The 17,888-nt window shown below is 39.8% G+C and overlaps 1 protein-coding gene across 1 annotated transcript; it reads right to left on the reverse strand.

Annotated features, from left to right (window-relative positions):
- Nucleotides 1-2,028: 2,028 nt before the first annotated feature.
- prok2 (prokineticin 2) lies at nucleotides 2,029-7,532 on the reverse strand. The gene is made up of 3 exons (XM_023954661.1): nucleotides 7,294-7,532; nucleotides 6,314-6,439; nucleotides 2,029-3,173 (listed from the first exon to the last, which is right to left on the reverse strand). Exons 1-3 carry the CDS (start codon nucleotides 7,435-7,437, stop codon nucleotides 3,048-3,050), a joined length of 396 nt encoding a protein of 131 aa, XP_023810429.1. The 5' UTR covers nucleotides 7,438-7,532; the 3' UTR covers nucleotides 2,029-3,047.
- Nucleotides 7,533-17,888: the final 10,356 nt, after the last annotated feature.

Genomic DNA, 17,888 nt, shown 5'->3' on the forward strand with positions numbered 1-17,888 from the left:
TCCAGTCTGATACCAGATTCTGTGGAAAGCTACACCGCTAAAGACGAGCTTTAGCTGGTATTTTTGTTAGAACAGGGAGACTTTTTTGCGCTAAATCGAAACAAGGAAGTGAATACTTTAACCACTTCTGATTGGTCAGACTGATGACATGTGATTAAGTCTTCAAGAATGATTGGTGGAGACAGTTAAAGGGGCGGGACTTTTCCTTACACAGTTATAGCTGCAGCTAAATCGCGGTATCCTGTTATTCTTATCAAAATGTCTTTAATAGAATCATATAAACACAAAGAAAAAATAATTTTATGATATTTCATATTCTTAACTTCTCAGTGTTTTATCAGGGCTTGTTTGGATGAACAAAGAGCTGATTTCCTGGAGATGGTAATTGCTTTTAGATCAGTTAATGAGGGCAATTTCTCACGGCACACTTGACCATCTCCCACGGCACACTAGTGTGCCGTGGCACACTGGTTGAAAAACACTGATCTATATTACCAATATGGTGAACCAAGTTGAGCAAATGTGTCTTTATTGCTGTTCTGGTTTTATGTTTACTTGTAACTTCCTGTTACCATAAGGCCAAACAGGAACTTCAACAGTAGGTTTATTTCTTCATAATGGCCGATAGAGATGAGCATGACTCAGCGACTTTAGAGGTAAATAAATCCATTCGTTATCTGATGTTTGTGGAGCTCCACACCCCAAACTCCTCCACTCTTGTTGTTAGACTGAATAAACAACGTTAGTTTTTTTTGTTTGCTTTGCCTTGTGTGATTGGTCCAGTCTCAAATTACCCTTGTGCTGCTTCCACAAAAACATCCGCTCAGGAGACGCTTGGATATTAAAATAAAATATAAAAACCTCCTTTGCTTCTATTCTCAATATTTTTTGGTTGACTTATACAGGGAAAGTGGTTCTGAACTGTTCTTCAGTGGCAGAAGTGAATTTTTATCGCAGTCTTAATAGAACATCACCAGCATTATCCTTTTTTGTTGAAAAGTGTCTTATTTAAAATAAAATAAGTTAAATGGGTTCAGTTTTGTTTTTAATTGCTTTATGAAAGTATCTTTTGGCCTCTTATATGGCGTATATAGGTTCATGTAGGGGCTGCACGGTGGCGCAGTGGTCAGCGCTCTTACCTCACAGCAAGAAGGCCCCTGGTTTAAGTCCCAGGTGGGGGACCTGAAACAGAACATCAACCTTTCTGTGTGGGGTTTGCATGTTCTCCCCGTGCATGCATGGGTTTTGTCCGGGTACTCCGGCTTCCAAAAACATGCTCCATAGGTTTATTGGTTTCTCAAAGTTTTCCAGGTGTGAATGTGAGTGGGTGTGTGATTTGTGGCCCTTCGACAGGCTGGCAGCTCGTCCATGAGCGGCCGCGATGGGCTCCGGCAGACGCGTGACCTCAAAAAGGACAAAACGGGTTCAGAAGATGAACAGATTCATGTTCTTCTTCGTTCTCCCTTCACATCTGATTCTGGTAGAAGTAATCTGGTGTTTGAATATTTTACAAAAGTTTTAAGAACCCACTTTGATGAATTTGTGTTTTTAAAACGTGTGGCATTTTTCTCATGATGGAGGACGTGTTAAGAAATTAAGCTCAAATATTTCTTTTTTCAAATCGTTGTGAATCAGGACCAGATGAAAAAATGTCATTTGTAATTGTGTTGCACAAATACAATGGGCGGGCCACAAGCTCCCCGCTCTGAGCTCTCAGCAACAGGGACGGGAAGGGGGAAACGACTATAACAGCCTACCGTGTGCATCCCTTGCACACAGCCTGAATGCATGTTTTATTTTTCTCCCACATTTCAAAAGCGTGCTTTAAAAGTTGAGTGGTCTCTCTGAAAGGGGTTATTTTTATGGAGTCAGTGTTTCTGTGTGTGGCCCTGCAATGAACTGGCAAACTGTCCAGTGTATATCCTGCCATCCCCCTACAGGATAAGCTCCAGCAACCCTCCTGACCCTACACAGGATGAAACGAGAATAAAAGATGGATTGATGTCAGACCAAGGATACCATTAGCAGTTATATTAAGGCCATTATAGAAATTTCATTTTCCCTGTCAAGTGTTTGACAATTTATGCTCTTTACACAATTCAATACAAGCCAAGGTAAAGTCTTACTTATTTTGTACAAAAGCCAAAAACACATTTTCAACTGAAGGTTGAGTGGTTTCAGATACTTTCATCACACACCCTCCTGGCACTCTCTTCATTAGACTTATTCAGATGAAATAAGCTTTGAAAGCATGAAGTAAAATCATTACATTTATGTATAACAATAGTATTTAGGTGGGTATTCTGGTTTATACTCATTTTGGAGCTTAAAAATATCAATTTCTTAACAAGTGAATCAATTTTTTTAGATGTGAAACTGGTTAATATGTCTATGAAAGAAAAATGAAATTTTTCTTGAAACATCTGGTTTAATTTAGACAGAGGCATCATAAAGATTCATAATATATCTCTTCAATATGGAAACAAAATGCATTCAATTAAAAAATAAATAAATAAAAAGGGGATCTTTGTTCTAATTTTTCTGTATTAAAAAACAAAAACAAAAAAACAAGGGTTTTCTTTTGTTCAAAAGATTACCTGCAATTAAAAGTTGAAAAACCACAATGTATCCATGTCATAAACATGATCCGTGTCCGTTTTGTCTAGGAGTTCACGATATTGACCTTGTGAACTATTTATTATTGTTTGTGAGGCAATCCCGATGACAGTGTTGGGCACAAAGCTGTAGAGGTGACCAGTTGTGGGCGTGGCTAACTTTGTGGCACCCAGTCTGTTTTTCAAGATATTACTTTAATGATTTATGAAGGGTTTTTTTTTTTTAAATTTCTAACTATTTAATATAATTTTTTCGGATTTTCTATACGCCTTTTTTTTAGTTTTCAGCCAAAAATTAAAACAAAGATTACCCATTTTTCAAATGAATGCAGTACGCTTCCATACTTCAAAGTTACTATTTAAACCAAATAAACAGTTTTCTATGGAGAAGGAGTAAACGGTTGAGGTACAGGTGGACTAAAGCGGTGTTCTTCAGAGGAAGTAGTCGGGATACTTGTATGGAGAGAGACATTTAGAGTTGCCCTCTTCTACAGGAACGCATGACAGGTTAGGCAGGCATGGGCAGGTATGATGGAGTCTTTTCCCAAAGAAAGGAACCTACAGGTAGAAAATCATAACAAAATTAGTATGAAGTTTTACATTTTTTTCTCACAAAACAGATCCAGTAAAGTCCTGGCCACAAATGGATTATTTCGTAGTACTGTGTTTTCCGCATTAAAAAATACAGTTAAGACCCTTGATATCCCCCCCCCCCCCAACCATCAGTGCACCTCATGATCCAGAGCACCTTACATATATATAGACTCATTCTGGTTATGTTTGCTAAAGTTGGAGGGATTTTGAGAAGTACACGCCACTGTACTTATCTGCACTGTACTTGAAGAACTTATCTCTGACTCTTTTGTCTCACTTTTGTCTTATAGATTGATGCGCCTTATGTATGATATAAGGCATGATATAAGTTTGAACATAGACCATTAATTGATGTTGCGCCTATAATCCGTTTCACCCTAGGTGCCGAAAATATGATAAACGTTTTCCACACATCTTGTTTTTCTTTGAAATGATGGATTTATTGCTGCACTGAAGTTTGGTGATTGTCTCGCCTTTGGTGGCTTTTGGAAAATTTTAACCTTGTTTGTTTTTAAAGTCAAAAGAAGCATGAAAACCTCCTCAAGTCATCATTTTGAATTAGAAGTCGAAGCATTCGCCACCACCAAAGCACAAGGAATAAAAACCTTAAACTTGCGGTGATTAAACTCATTTTACCAACTTTAGCAGATGAGGCAATAAAAATAAACATGTTTGGAGTTTTTTGCCAATATTCCAAATATTAAAAATTATTTCAATTTCCAAGTGAATTATAAAGAAGCAGGAGGTGACTTTAAGTAACCCTTTAACACCAGAGATTTTGTTGGGGACACCCTATATCGTAGCTCATATCGTAGCTCAGACTCTTTACAGGATTGACGTGAGTCAGCTGATTCTGATGTGGAGAAAAGCTGCTTTTGCATCGATATGCAACACTTCACAAACAAAGTGTTGCATGACGACACAAAGCTGCTTCTCTCAGCGACAGAATCCTCAGATTTACATTGATTGTGTAAGCACTTCGCTACAGTAAAGTGCTGCTTATTATCAGTGTAAAGGCCCGTACACACCGGGACGAATTTCGCGCCCGATACTTGCCAACGTTTAACACCTCGTGACTAAACAAAGGGCACCAATGTGAGTGTGCACACCGATGCAAAAAACGCCACGCGTCAAAGCGTCATTTTTTTAAAAACGCCTCGGGTTCTTTTTTTTGGTTTGACGCGCCGCGTCAAAAACTATACGACCAATGAGAATGGCGCTTTTGCACACGTGTCTGGAGCTTCTGAAGTTACAGTAAAGCACAACTTGGGGGCGCTCAAACACAAAACTGCCTTTCTGAGCACATACCAGCGAAGAAGATAGACGCCAAGTAGCATCTACACTGCCGCAAAGAAATAATGACGGACATTCTAAAATATCCCCGAAAACGCTCATGATACATTTTCAGCTCTTGTACCAGTCGATAAAACTCCCCATGTTCTTCTCTTCTCGTAACTATGTGATGTACCCAAAATCAGCGTCTTTTCCGGCGTCTTTCATCATTCAACAGAACAATAATTTCTTCATCGCTGGAACTGGAGCTGGAGCTACTGGTGCTTGAAATATTCATGTTTTCTTTGTATGATTCTGAGAAGCGCGTAAATACTTCTCTCTTCTTCTGAGTGAAAAGCGACTTTAAGAAGCGTAAAGTTGCGCAGCACCACCTTGTGTACAGGAGTATTTCTGTTTTACATTAAGCGCCATTTAATGTCAGGGAATGAAATTGCATGTTCGCTCGGCTCATCGTCAGTGAAAATCGCCTGGGTGTGAACACAAAAAACGTGTTAAAAAAAGGCTGGCGAATATTCGTCCCGGTGTGTACGGGCCTTAAGGCTGCTCTTCTCTGCTTCAGAATCCACTTGAATCATATTTATTGTGTAAACAGTTTAAGAGTTACTGTTTTCAAAAGAATGTCAACACTGAAGATAAAGCTCTGGTGTTAAAGGGTTAACATACTTGTCCGGGTCTTAAACATTATATGAATAAAGGTTTACAAACACTATTTTTGAGTGGTTGGCACACAAAAAATAGTTAAATAAAAGTAACACTTTCATAACTCTAAATTGTTTGTTGATAAATTGGGCACAGGATTAGTCTGTAGTTATGATCCTTTGAGTCAACTTTACAAATAACATTGAAAAGGACATTTTACTGTAATGTCATGACGCTCTACACGTGGATAAACTTTTTTATCTGACTATGAAAAACAGGCTGTGATTTTCAAAAAATTTAAAAGAAATATATGGGGAATATATTTCTCTTAACTTTTTTTAACGGAAATTGCTCAACTTAGCCTGGTTGCCATGACAACCTTCTGCAACAGGTTAGAATCTAACAGATCATTTCTACGAAGCGTGTCGTGTTTTTATGAGCTAAAGCAGCGGTCCCGATTGACCCCGGGCCGATGGGGACCGGTACCGGCCCGTGGGTCATTTGGTACCGGACCGCACAGAAAGAATAAATAACTGACATTACTTCCGTTTTATTTATTTTGGAATTTGATAGATGTAACGATTGTAACGATTCTCTGTTACAATCGTCGCAGGCCAAGGCGCTCTTCTCGGTTGGTGATAGGTTACCGCAAGAATAAAACCCAGGAGCTACCAAAATGAGTAAAAAACAAACGTCTTTGGAAAGTTTCTTTGCCAAGAGGAAAACAGCCAGCCAGGAGACAGAAAAGGAGCCTTCGAATTCCACAAAAAGAAAGCTACATTTAACAGACAGTACTCTTTTTTGCACCATGAGTGTGGGAAGGGGAGAGGATGATCACACCTGTGCGATGTACGATGTCATGCGTGTCAAAATAAAAGTTCAAAGTACGTTTTGTCAGGTCTCTGTTCCTCCTTCATCGTAGCTACATCAATTGTTTGGCACGTCTTAAATACTGGTCCGTGTAAACTTTGAATGACATCAAACCGGCCCGTGGCATTCAAAATATTGGGGAACACTGAGCTACTGTACATGGGATTGCTTTAAAAAAAAAATTTTTTTCATGTTTGGGTCTGCAATGGACTGGGATAGCAGGGATAGGCTCCAGCAATGCAGTTACCCTAAAAATGGTATGGAGGGAGGGAGGGAAATTCATGTTTAAGAGAGACCCTCACCTTGTGGCTCAGTGGATGGCAGTTGTCTCCCTCCTGCCCCATGGGGGTGCACATTCGCAAGCTGGGGATCCACAAGCTGACGGCGCAACACATCCCTCCTCCACACTGAGAGTCCCTCACACAGGCCTGAACATAAAATACACAAAAAAATACACAAATACACGAAAAAAACATTCTCAACCCAATTCACTCGCATGCGACATCCTGAATACTTTTGGTACTGTGTTTAGGGTGGGCAGCCCCCTGAGACCATTTGGAAATTATGCTGCCAAAAAATAACTGCAGCGGTCCTCTGCAACCCCACCCACCACCTATTTGACCTGCAGCCCCCAGGACGTTGCTACAGGTCAGATTACACATTTCCATACTCCCTAACAAATACTTCCCCTGAGCTTTACAGACTCTAAACACCCTTTGATCATCCATCTGCTGATAGGGAACAGAGTATCTGGATGCTACACTTTATATTTATTTTCTGTTTTTAACCTACTACTGTGTGATCTTGAATGTTCTTGTATTTTATTGCCCTGTGCGTTGATGCTGGTTGACCACCTCCAATTTAATTGCCCCTGCAATTGCAATAAAGACTTCCAAGACGGGAATTGAAAAACCCTGCACTGACTTTGAACGACTGGTCCTGGGGGTGACTTAAGGTCAGAATGTGAGTGACATTGGCTATGATTTGGAGAGACGGACGCTGATGATGCATCTCTGCGTTTTGATCAGAGTAGACTGATCTGTCAGTATGAAACGGTATACATATCAAAGAGCATAACAAGATAAAAACTATCAGTATTTACTGATATTTCCTAAAGAAACTGTTTCCTTTTTTAATTTGTATTTATTGCAGTGATTACACATCTAATACTTTGACCAATAAGGTACACTATGGAGAAAATTCTGCAGTTGAGTTTTTATGCTCCAGGTTTTTTGAGGCGCTTGAACAGAAACCAACGTGTTGCCTGTTGGCGTGCACTCACCCCTGTGATGACAGCTGAAGATCCACGAGAAACCAGCAGCAAGAAGAAGAGCAGGGGGTAGAAGGACTTCATGGTGAAGGTTTGAGTTCCGGAGCCCTCCGGCGTGCAAAGCAGGGACGCTGATGGACCCGTCCGCGTGTGCATCCGTGAACAGAGCGGCGAGCAAAGTGGCCTCCAAACTGCTGGGGACTGGCGAGGGTTTTTATAAACCCACCCTCCATTCAGAAATGACTCACTCAATCTTCTAAAAAAGAAAACAAGGTAAACTTTGACACAGCAATGACCCTGCGTCATTCACAACCCGAAACAAAGAACTCAAAAACACTAAAGCTGGCCAGGGATTATTTCAGAAAAATTTCGTATCGTACTACTTCCTTCTTCCTCCCTGGCCTCCCTGGCAATACCTTTTGTGGATCCAAGGCCAGAATTTTGAAATATCTTTTCAAAGCTACGCACAGGGATGTTTGCAGTGAAAGCAGCTGGAAGGACGCAGATTTGTGCAGTCAGTTCAGTCCTGAAGATAGAGTTGCTGTGAAGTGACTCTTCACTTTTGACTGTAAGATTGATAACAGCTGTTTACAGATCAGGGATTTCTTTTAAATCATGCCACCTTTAGACATCAACTCTTTTTATTACAAAATTCATTTCAGGCTAATCAGGTTTGGTTTAACCCAATCTGTTTTTTGCTCCATTTTAGGTCCATTTCAGGCGATACCGCTCCTCATTTTAGTGAAGGGGTCTTCTTAGACAGGTAACATCGCTCAAGCTGGATTTACACCGCCATCGGCAATGCACATTTCACCACTTCCAATGAAAAGTCTGTGTAAAGGCACGTAAATTTTGGGGCTACTGCATCTACAACGCCCACATTCACGCATTGTTTCTAAAATTGTTTTCGGGCTCTGCAAACAAAGCGCTTGGCCATTAAAAAAGCATTCAAAGTTAAACCAAGCTGAACTTTTAACAATCAAGGACTCTGTTTTGTTTGTGACGTATGAATGGCGTCCCTTTTAATTCACATAAGTATTCACATAAGTGCCAACTGTTTAAAAATGTATCACGGAGGGGATATTAATAATTGCGATTTGTGTCCAGCTGGAATTATATGACATAGCTCCCTTCAGCATATTAGACACAAGAATCAAGGACTGATAACCAACCCTACCTCCCCTGTCTTCTGCTTGACTTATAATAGTCCAAGCTTTTATGACATCAGAGGTAATTGACGTCTACGCTTAAGAAACTGGAAAACTTAGACAAGGCCACATCAGAAGAGTGGTAGGGTAAGAATAACTGCCGTAAAGTCTTATTAAGTGATGCTGATTTAAACATTTAAATCATGTTTATGTTGGTAGCTAACATTTTGTGAATCTTTTTACTGAAAACGTGCAAAAATCTGAAAAGGTGTCCTCTAGAGCAGTGTTTTTCAACCGATGTGCCGCTAGTAGAGGTGAGATCGGGTCTAAAAAATCCAGCCCGACCCGACCCAGGCCCGCGGGCATTAAAGCCGAACCCTGCCCGAACCCGACCAATTAACTTGATTTGCAGGCCCGAGCCCGAAGCAAACCCGAAATTTCAATTTATCCAATAGTATTTTTGGCAGAAAAAAACGCAAGATTTCTTAAGGTTAAAAATAATCTACATATTTTTTAGATCATGATAAATGCGTTTGCACAATGAAATAACGCTGGAACACAGAATAAGAGGCCAGACCAAGAGAGTGAAAGAGAGATCTTGATGATGCGCCCTCGCTTAATTACGCGGAGAAATACTGCAGCCGCGCTAGTGCGTGTTTGCCTTTTCAGTTCCCCTGTCTTAAGTTTATCCTTGACTTCTTGCTGCTCCATACCGGGAATACCTAAACAAAATAGATGCGGACTTGCAGAGGGAAGATTACATTCACGACACATGGGCAAAGCGTGCCCTGGCTCTGCGTCTGCGCTTGCTGTTTAGTAGTAGTTCTATAGCAATTACCTTACAGCGCCTTCTCTGTTTTAACCAAATTGTTTATTTATAACAAGTATTCCTTAGTTTAGTATCCACACTTCGTTTTAGTATACATTTTTATAAACATATTGTAACGACCCAGAGTTTGGACAGAGCTGCGGGTGGCCGGCACCCCCCTCTTTCTGCCAGTTGCTGGACCACAGTGTATGTCAAGCAACGGTGGGCTGGTGACTGGTGGGATAGAGAGGGCGGGGTCTACCCGTGTGAGTGTGTGTGCGTTCGGTGAACGTTCTCCCTCTGAGCAAGAAGAAGCTGGCTGTGCCTTTCGGTTTGTGCGGTAACCGTTCTGACGTACAGGATTAATAAAGAGCTGTTTGACAACTTCCCGCCTAAGGAGCTTCTTTGCAGCCATTAAAATATATTTATCAAAAAAGTCATTGAGAGAGAAGCCCGACCCGAACATAATGATTGTCATTTTAGACCCAACCCGGCCCGAAATTCGGGTCGGGTCGGGTTCTGACTCTGGCTCGGGCTCGGGCTTAAGATCTTACCTCTAGCCGCTAGTAGGAGATGGTCAGGTGTGGCATGGGAAAGTACCCATTCACGGATCTGAAAAGATTTTCCATCTCCAGGATATCAGCTCTGCGTTCATCCAAACAGGCCCTGATAAAACACTGAGTAGTTAGGAATATGAAAGATCATAAAATACTTTTTTCTTTGTGTTTATTTGATTCCATTAAAGACACTTTGATAAGAATGACAGTACCACAGTTTAGCCGCAGCTCCAGCTGTTTTCGGAAAAGTCCCGCCCCTTTAACTGTCTCCACCAATCATTCTTGGAGGCTTAATCATACGTCATCAGCGTACCAATCAGAAGTGGTTAAAGTCTTCACTTCCTTGTTCCGATTCTGCTCATAAAGTTGCTCAGTTCTAACAAAAATACCAGCTGAAGCTCGTCTTTAGCGGTGTAGCTTTCCTCAGAATCCGGTGTCAGACCGTGGACAAAAGTGGACAAAAGAATGAAGCTCAGAGACATGAGTCTGTCCGCCATCTGCAGCAGTTTTTAGCACTAAATCTCCCAAATGCATCTGGTTAAAGTGACAGCGTCTCAGCGCTGCAACGAGTCTTCCCTGTTAAACGTCTTGGAAACCACAACAAACACACATAAAATCTTCTTGATGAAATCAGAGGTCAACAGTTTAGTTCTCCTTCAAGGTTTGTGTTTATTAACAGCCAAAGATCTCTGTGTTTGGTCCAAGTCATCTTTTAACTGAAACACTTTTCTAATAACATCTGGATTATTTCATACATTAAGCTTAAGAAGTAATAATATTTAAAAAACAGGATAAAGGTGAAGTGGCCAACAGACACAATTAAACTAAAATGAAAAAATTTAATCATCTAAAAAGAAATAAAATATTTTTGTTAAAGTTTTCAAAGACTTCATCTTTGATTAAGACGAGAGAAAAACTAATAAAACTTCAACATGTTCACGTTTTGTGTAGCTACAGAAAACATAAATATTATGTTAATCTTTTTGTGTAAATTTTATGAAACATACTGTATTGTGATCATTTTGCTCAAAAATTACAGTTGCCTTTGCACTAAAATTGAAATAAATAAATAAAATAATACATCACTACTTAGAAAGAATACATTTGGTTTTTGTGAGGTTACATAAAATTGCATGTTAATAAACTGGAGGAATTTCAAATAATTCAGTTGAAAATTATTACTAAAAACTAACGTCTTTGAGAAAAAACAGCTGCAACTTCCAGCTTTTTCTGCCACAATTATCACAAAAATGCATGTGAGATTGCAGAGGGACTGTACATCAATACAGACTATGAGTTTCTCCTTTTTTAATTTTTGGATGCCGGTGATTTTTGTCAAGGATGAAGTGTGCCTTGGCTCAAAAAAGGTTGAAAAACACTGCACTAGAGAAACTAGAAGCTTACAGACTAACGATGCATCTTTGTTGTGGCACGAGGGCACTGAACGACAGCATCACCTGTACGTCATAATTTACATCATCATCACGAAGACTTCATGTTACACTTTGCACAAAAATCGCATGCTCCATTTTCCACGACATCTACAAGACGCAAATGTGCCCCCTCGTGTCTATGACCCTCCACCCAAAAACCTTCAGCACCCACACAGGTCAAACCCATGTGACTAAAGCCGTAACTACAGGGCAATGAGACATAAGGGAGTTTACACAGACCTTGTAAGATCAAACATACTTTTACACTTGGTGGTTCGGTCTGTGAAAAGCTCACCTGATCTCAAGTGTGGATCAAACAGGACAATTCTGGTCTCTCTAAAGAAGTAGGTCTCAGTTTCCTTGTTAGTCTAGTCTGCTAAATTAACATTTACATCAACTCTGGCTGTGTTGTAGGGATAAGCACGATCAGAGATGGAGACGGAGATAAATATTGTTAATGTCAGCTTCAACTGTTTGGTATCAGTCATGAATTTATCCAGCTATAAAATTGAGACAGTGGTGTGTCAGTGATATTTGCCTAAATATTTGCATGAGAAAAAAAGATGCGTTCACTCACTGGTTTCTGACTGGCTAAGGCTCATGAATCCATCAACTCTTTACAGTTGGGAAGTATTCACACAATCCGTGTGAATCAGCTGATAGTGTTGCATTTGCTTTGCGCCATTATGCAACTGGTCAGAGGCGGTCAACCTCTAATCAGAACATTGCAAAAACTGAACCCCACATTGCTCCTGGTTGTTATAGGTTGGCGGTGGTGTTCAGCAGTGGAGCTGCTGTCAGTGTGTGAATGGGATTTTGACTGTAAAGTGCTTTAGGCTTTCAAACGAAGGTAGAAAAGCGCCATATAAGTAAACGCAATTTACCTCTTTTTTTATGTTTCTAATGTGTTGTATGTTGGTAAAAGGTCGACATAAAAAGCCGCTTTTCTCCGCATCACAATCAGTGATTGTAAATCAACAGATTTACGTTGACTGTGTAAACGGTTGAAGAATTACGAGCCTCTGTTATTTAGTTGTCGCCAGCAACATTACAGGTGTTAAAGAGTAACAAAAACTTTTCAAACATTTTCCCTTGGTAGTAAATCAGAGAAAAATACAAAACACCAAAAGAAAATGTACAAATTTTGTTCTTTGGGTTATTGTGAGCCCTATGGTCACCGGCGGGACCCGTCTCCAGAGTTCTAGACTCACTACATCTCCCAGCAACCCCAGCGTGCAGTTTCTGAGTGCTGCACTCCCGACTCTTGCCCAGTCAATCACAGTCCACGTAAACACTGCTCTGAGCCTCACTCAGTGCGATATATTGTTTGTGCCACTCTGCCTGCATTACAGAGCGTTATATCCTGATCTGATATTTCTGATTTCCTGACCCTGTTTTGTCTCTGATTAATTTTGCCTGCCGCCTGCCCCAAATCTCGCCTGGATCCTGACTACTCGGGTTTGTTTTCTGATTCTCCCATGCTCGTTATTGACCCCTGCCTGACCCTGATTTAGCTTTGTAGACTTGTAGCTGTGCTAATAAAACCCGCTGCAAGTGGAACCAGCCGTCTGCCCATTTGGTGATAATGGCATCCATATTAGAAATAAAATGGAAAAAGTTTGCACAAGTGTGGAGTTCCTCCCACTTACACTGGTTACAAAAGTTGTGGTTAAAATACACATTGTTTTGATAAAATGGAAAAATCGATGCTATGCACCTAAATAAACATTTTTAAATGTAAGTTTTTACTTAAAAAACTATAAAGTTTCTTCCTCCTCCTAATAGGCACTTTCTTCTGTCCACAAGTAACTATGGTGTTCCACATGGTTCTAAACTTGGCCCACTTCTATATTTACATCAATATTTTCTTTTGGAGAAGGTAATTAAAGACCCACTCCAATCATCTTTTGATCTAGTTTTTAAATGTTCCCAGGGGTCTTTAAATTATGATTGTCTTTTTTCAGCCAAAATCCAAAAACCTGTGTTGTTTTCAAGGATATAGGGGACAACCCCCTCTGTCCTGCTAGCCCACAGCCCCTCACACCGCCAACTAAACATTACTGGTGTAACAAAATATAGCGAGCAATGTTGGAGCCATCCCGCCGTCCAGTTTTGATCCAGATTCCAGCTCAGACAGGGAAAACAAAGGCATACATGGATTTAGTCGTCTGCAAGTGGATACATCAGAACGGAGCTAGGGAGCTTGTGTTTGCTGCGTCACAAATAGGATCTTTTACAAACGGTATGTTTTCATCTTCTCCTGAAAAAAGCAGAGGAAATAAAGAAATACTCAGAGATACTATTTACGGTTAATTTTCTTTAAATATGTCCTCCACAATTAGAAAAATGCTACAGAAACATGTTAAAAATATGATTATCATTGGAGTGGGTTTTTAAAACTTCAGTAAAAAGCAGATAATAACTTGTAAATTCCTGCAAAAACCAGAATTCAATATGAATCTGGGCAACATAACCCTGTGGGTGTCTGATTTTTTTTTTAATTTGTTTGAAGCGTCAGATGTATCTTCATAACCTTCCAGCATGATGTTAGACAACAACAGCTGCAACGCAGAGTAGATATTTCATGTGCTTGAGGATTTTTGGAGAGCGTGCCCTCCATGGATAGTTTTATGTCTATTGCTCATGCATGACCCAGCGAGGCTTTCTTTCGTCCTTTCCTTATGTTCTGGAGCAGCTGATGAAGGTAATAACCTCACACTTGTCACGTAAATGGAATGCGTGGTGAAAGCAATTTAAGTTTGAATTTTAGAGCCTTTGTTCTGAATGAACCACTCAGTTTTTCTTCCCTCATGCAGTGACATACATGTAGTGCATAAATGTCCTTGGCTGGTAAAACTGGGTGTTCAGGGCAGCATGTGCGCAATCACTGAAGGACAAACAGACACAGGTGCTGATTGAATATCAGGTCGTTCATAATTGCTTTTTCAAGGTACTGACGTTCAGCGTGACAGATTTTGCCTCTTCACCAAAGAGTCATTTTAGAACAACCATTCATAGCAAAATAAATATCTGAAAGTTCCCTAAATAATGAAGCCTGCCCAAATTTATATGATTCTGAATGAACCCTTTAATGGAAAGCCCATTTTTGGAAATAAATGCAAACATTGTCAAATTTGACATCTGTGACAAACTCAGTGAAACTTGCTAAAAAGTTTAGAATTGGTATAATAAGGTTTGCTTTTCTGCCCTTTTTGACTCCATAACATGATGAAATCATAACAAACACAAAAAACCCTTCATATTTATTAAATGAATGCCAAATGTCGTGAAAATCGACACACCTGTCGCACAAAGAGCTCTAAAAAAGCCTTTTGTAGAAACCATCTTGCGTCAAAGTGTGGCGCAGATAACGCATTCCCAAGAGTTGCTGTTTTTTCTTTTCATTTTACATTCTTCGCTCATGGGTGGACAGTATATTGTTTTGAATTTCATCATTACCAGTTTCCATGGTGATGCCGCCATGATAGGTATATTACATTCATTCGCTTTGAAATCACACAATGCTGGTGTGACCAGAGGAAAAATGATTGGAAATCATGCCTGACATGTCATGTGACCTCCAATCATACAATGGAGGTCAAGAATTATTTTACTTACATTATAGATCAGGAGTGGGCAAACTATGGCACATATGCGCGGCCCAGTAAACCAGTAAAAGTAAACCCATTTAAGCGTGCCCCCCAAACTGAAATAAATTGTTTTGATAATCCTTAATGTTTTATTTTCCTTGTAATTCTGGTGTCTACCCATAGATGGTGCACTATAAATACATTGACCTTTTTGTAGGTGAAGAAGGTTATTAGTTATTATTAGTACGGAGCCCTTGAGCTGACATGGGTTAAAAAAATAATAATAATAATTCATTCCCACCAAATAATAATTCACATGATAAGTGAAGTCATTCATAAACACAGATGTGAGCAACTTGGATTTACAGCGGATACCTTCACATTTCTGTCTGTGTATATTCTATTACAATGCATGGAAGACACTGAGAATGTATAGAGATTGGATTAATTTATTTTTTTAAAAAGCATTGGTATTCACGTATCCGTATCTGGGTTTATTCGCACTCCGTCCTGCCGCGAAAGCCGCTTTCTTCCGTGTCTCTGCGACCCACATTAATTCAAGAGGGGAAAAGTAAAAACAAGAATCAAACTAGGGGATCTACTTTCTTATTGTCTCGATGAAAATAAGAAAAATATCATAAGATTTAGGATGCCCGAGCTTGCTGCTTCCCCCTACTGTCGCTGCGGTATGGGATGTTATAGCTCAGAGTCAAACAGGAATAATAATACTCAGTTAACACTGAGTTAACTTGTTAGCGGTCGCTCTACATCCAAAGACTATATGCTACACATGCCATTATGCATCACACCTATCCCATAATGCATATTGACCAATCAACGTGTCACTGTAACTGAGGTGCATTCAAATGCAACAGGATAAATGTATATCAGAATATTATTGTTTCATGGGAACGAATTAATTATTTTGTGGGAATTAATAAATTTTCTTTTTTTTTACTCATGTCAGGTCACGGGCTCCGTAATTCTGCATTCATGTAGTGTCTGAAGATTTGTTGCTTTTTTGGGTTCATGTTTGTTTTCTGAGTAGGAAAGTCATTTTTCGACCATACGCACACCACATGAATGCAGCATTTCTCTGATATCTGTTTTTTTGCATTTGGTGCAATTGGCTGTGAAATGAGAACAAAACCTAAAGTTTTAAAATAAAAAAAATCCCAAATGTTCCGTTTTAAAAAATAAATTAATTTTCAATCAAAATAAAAGCTGTTTTCTTTTTCAAATTCCATGTTATTTCTTCTTCTGATAACCAAAAGACCTTTTCCAGCCCTTCTGTAAGTTTTTAGAACCTTTTGTGACCCATGAGTTAGCGTTTTCCCACCCCTATTCTAGACGTTTAAAGTACTATTCATGACTTACAGATTAACTTTTACACTTTAAGCTTTTATTTTTAAGGGTGATGCTGCTCTTACTTCAGCTCAATTTTTGGAGCTACTAATCAAATGTAAAACATTTTATTAAAGGAAGTTTGACATAAAAGTTTTGTTTCAGTTCCTGCACAGGATAACTGACCCCTTTTAAAAAAAAAAATCAGTCACCAGTTTCAAAAGCAGCTTTTTGTGACGGATTGACTCCTAACTGTTTAGTTCTGACTCGATCCGTCTTCCTCTCGTCTGCCAGTGACAGCAGCCGGAGATGGATCAGAGGACAAACTCTGTGGTTTCATCTTGTATTCCTGTTGCTGCCACGCTGAGGATTGTCAGAACAACAGCAGCAGCAGAACCCTTCACTCTTCGCTCGGTAAAAAGCGTGCCTGAGGGGGAAACGGCTGCATTATGTTTCCTGGTTTTGGAGCCGGCGTGGCAGCTGAGCCAGTGTGACAGATGGGCTTATGGATGTAGACGGAAGAGGAAAAAAACAAGAGCGCTTTGTCTTCACACTTTGCAGTTTAACTCAGAAGGACTCAAAATAAAATGCAACACTTTGTGACACATGTCCCAAAATCTGACACGAGAGAACATCTCACATACAGACAGCTGAACACATCATTCTTTAAATGTCCTTCAGATGACTTTTAAAAGGGATCCAAGTCCACAATTTTTCAAAAAAGAGATATTATATGTTCTATGGTTTCCAAGGGAAAAGCTATCTGATTATGTGCAAAAAAAGTCTGTTGTAATGTATTGACTATGCTTGACATTTAAAATGCATTAAGTGCAAAATTCCTGACTTGGGCCTCTCTTGCATGGGTTTTGCTTTGATGGCAGCACTAGTTATCCAATATGGCAGTGCCCCTGTTTAATTCATGAAGGGCCCAAGTCCAGAGACTTTAGTTTGCTTTTCCTCTGAAATTCTAAATGGGAGGTGCTTCAAATTATAGTATTTGTAAGCTATGAACTGATGCTAAATCTGGGTAAAGTATTAATCATTTGGTGTAACCTCCCTTTAACCCTTGTGCTGTCTTAGATGACCCCACCCTTACATTGACGTGTTCTCCCTACCATGACAAAGGTGGATAAAGGTGGAAAGACTTTATGTAATACATGGACAGCAGTGAGGTTCACAAATCATCTGAGAAAAAAGGTTCAGCGCACTGTCTAGTGGGTCTAGATGACCCAACTCCCAATGTTGAAGTGCCTAAGATAGCACAAAGGTTAAGCTATTTAATTCAAATCATTTCCTGGAAAAACAAACCTCTTGTTTTGGGCCCCTTTAGTACTAACCGATTCAATTATACTGTGGCATTTTTCTGTTGATGAACGACATATATTAGGAAACTCGAAATTGCATTTCTGATTATTTCTTTAGGAATCGGGCGCAGATAAAAAGATGACATCTAAAAAAAGATTGTACTTGTGCCATAGAACATGCATTGGATTGGGCACAAGCGCGCTTCTCCGGTCCATTCTGATGCATGGGCTTGTAGACGACTAGAGTTTTTGTTGTAACAGTGATGTTTGTTTGGGGGGTACGACCAGAGGCAAGTCCTAAAAGGGAAATGGCAAATGAGAACAACAGAGTGGAAAGCCATTACAAGAGAAAGGATCAAAGGTACACGTTTCAAAATGTTTTATTACATTTTTTTAGCTGAGATCCCATTTCTAATGGTTATA

Source organism: Oryzias latipes, chromosome 5, assembly GCF_002234675.1.
Source record: "Oryzias latipes chromosome 5, ASM223467v1".
Taxonomy (NCBI): domain Eukaryota; kingdom Metazoa; phylum Chordata; class Actinopteri; order Beloniformes; family Adrianichthyidae; genus Oryzias; species Oryzias latipes.

Excerpts from the sequence above, each read along its gene's own strand:
- prok2 (XM_023954661.1), bottom strand. The coding sequence starts at position 7,437 with ATGCACACGCGGACGGGTCCATCAGCGTCCCTGCTTTGCACGCCGGAG. Across the intron at positions 6,440-7,293 it reads CTTCAGCTGTCATCACAGGG|GCCTGTGTGAGGGACTCTCA; the intron begins GTGAGTGCACGC and ends TTTTATGTTCAG. Across the intron at positions 3,174-6,313 it reads GCCATCCACTGAGCCACAAG|GTTCCTTTCTTTGGGAAAAG; the intron begins GTGAGGGTCTCT and ends TTCTACCTGTAG.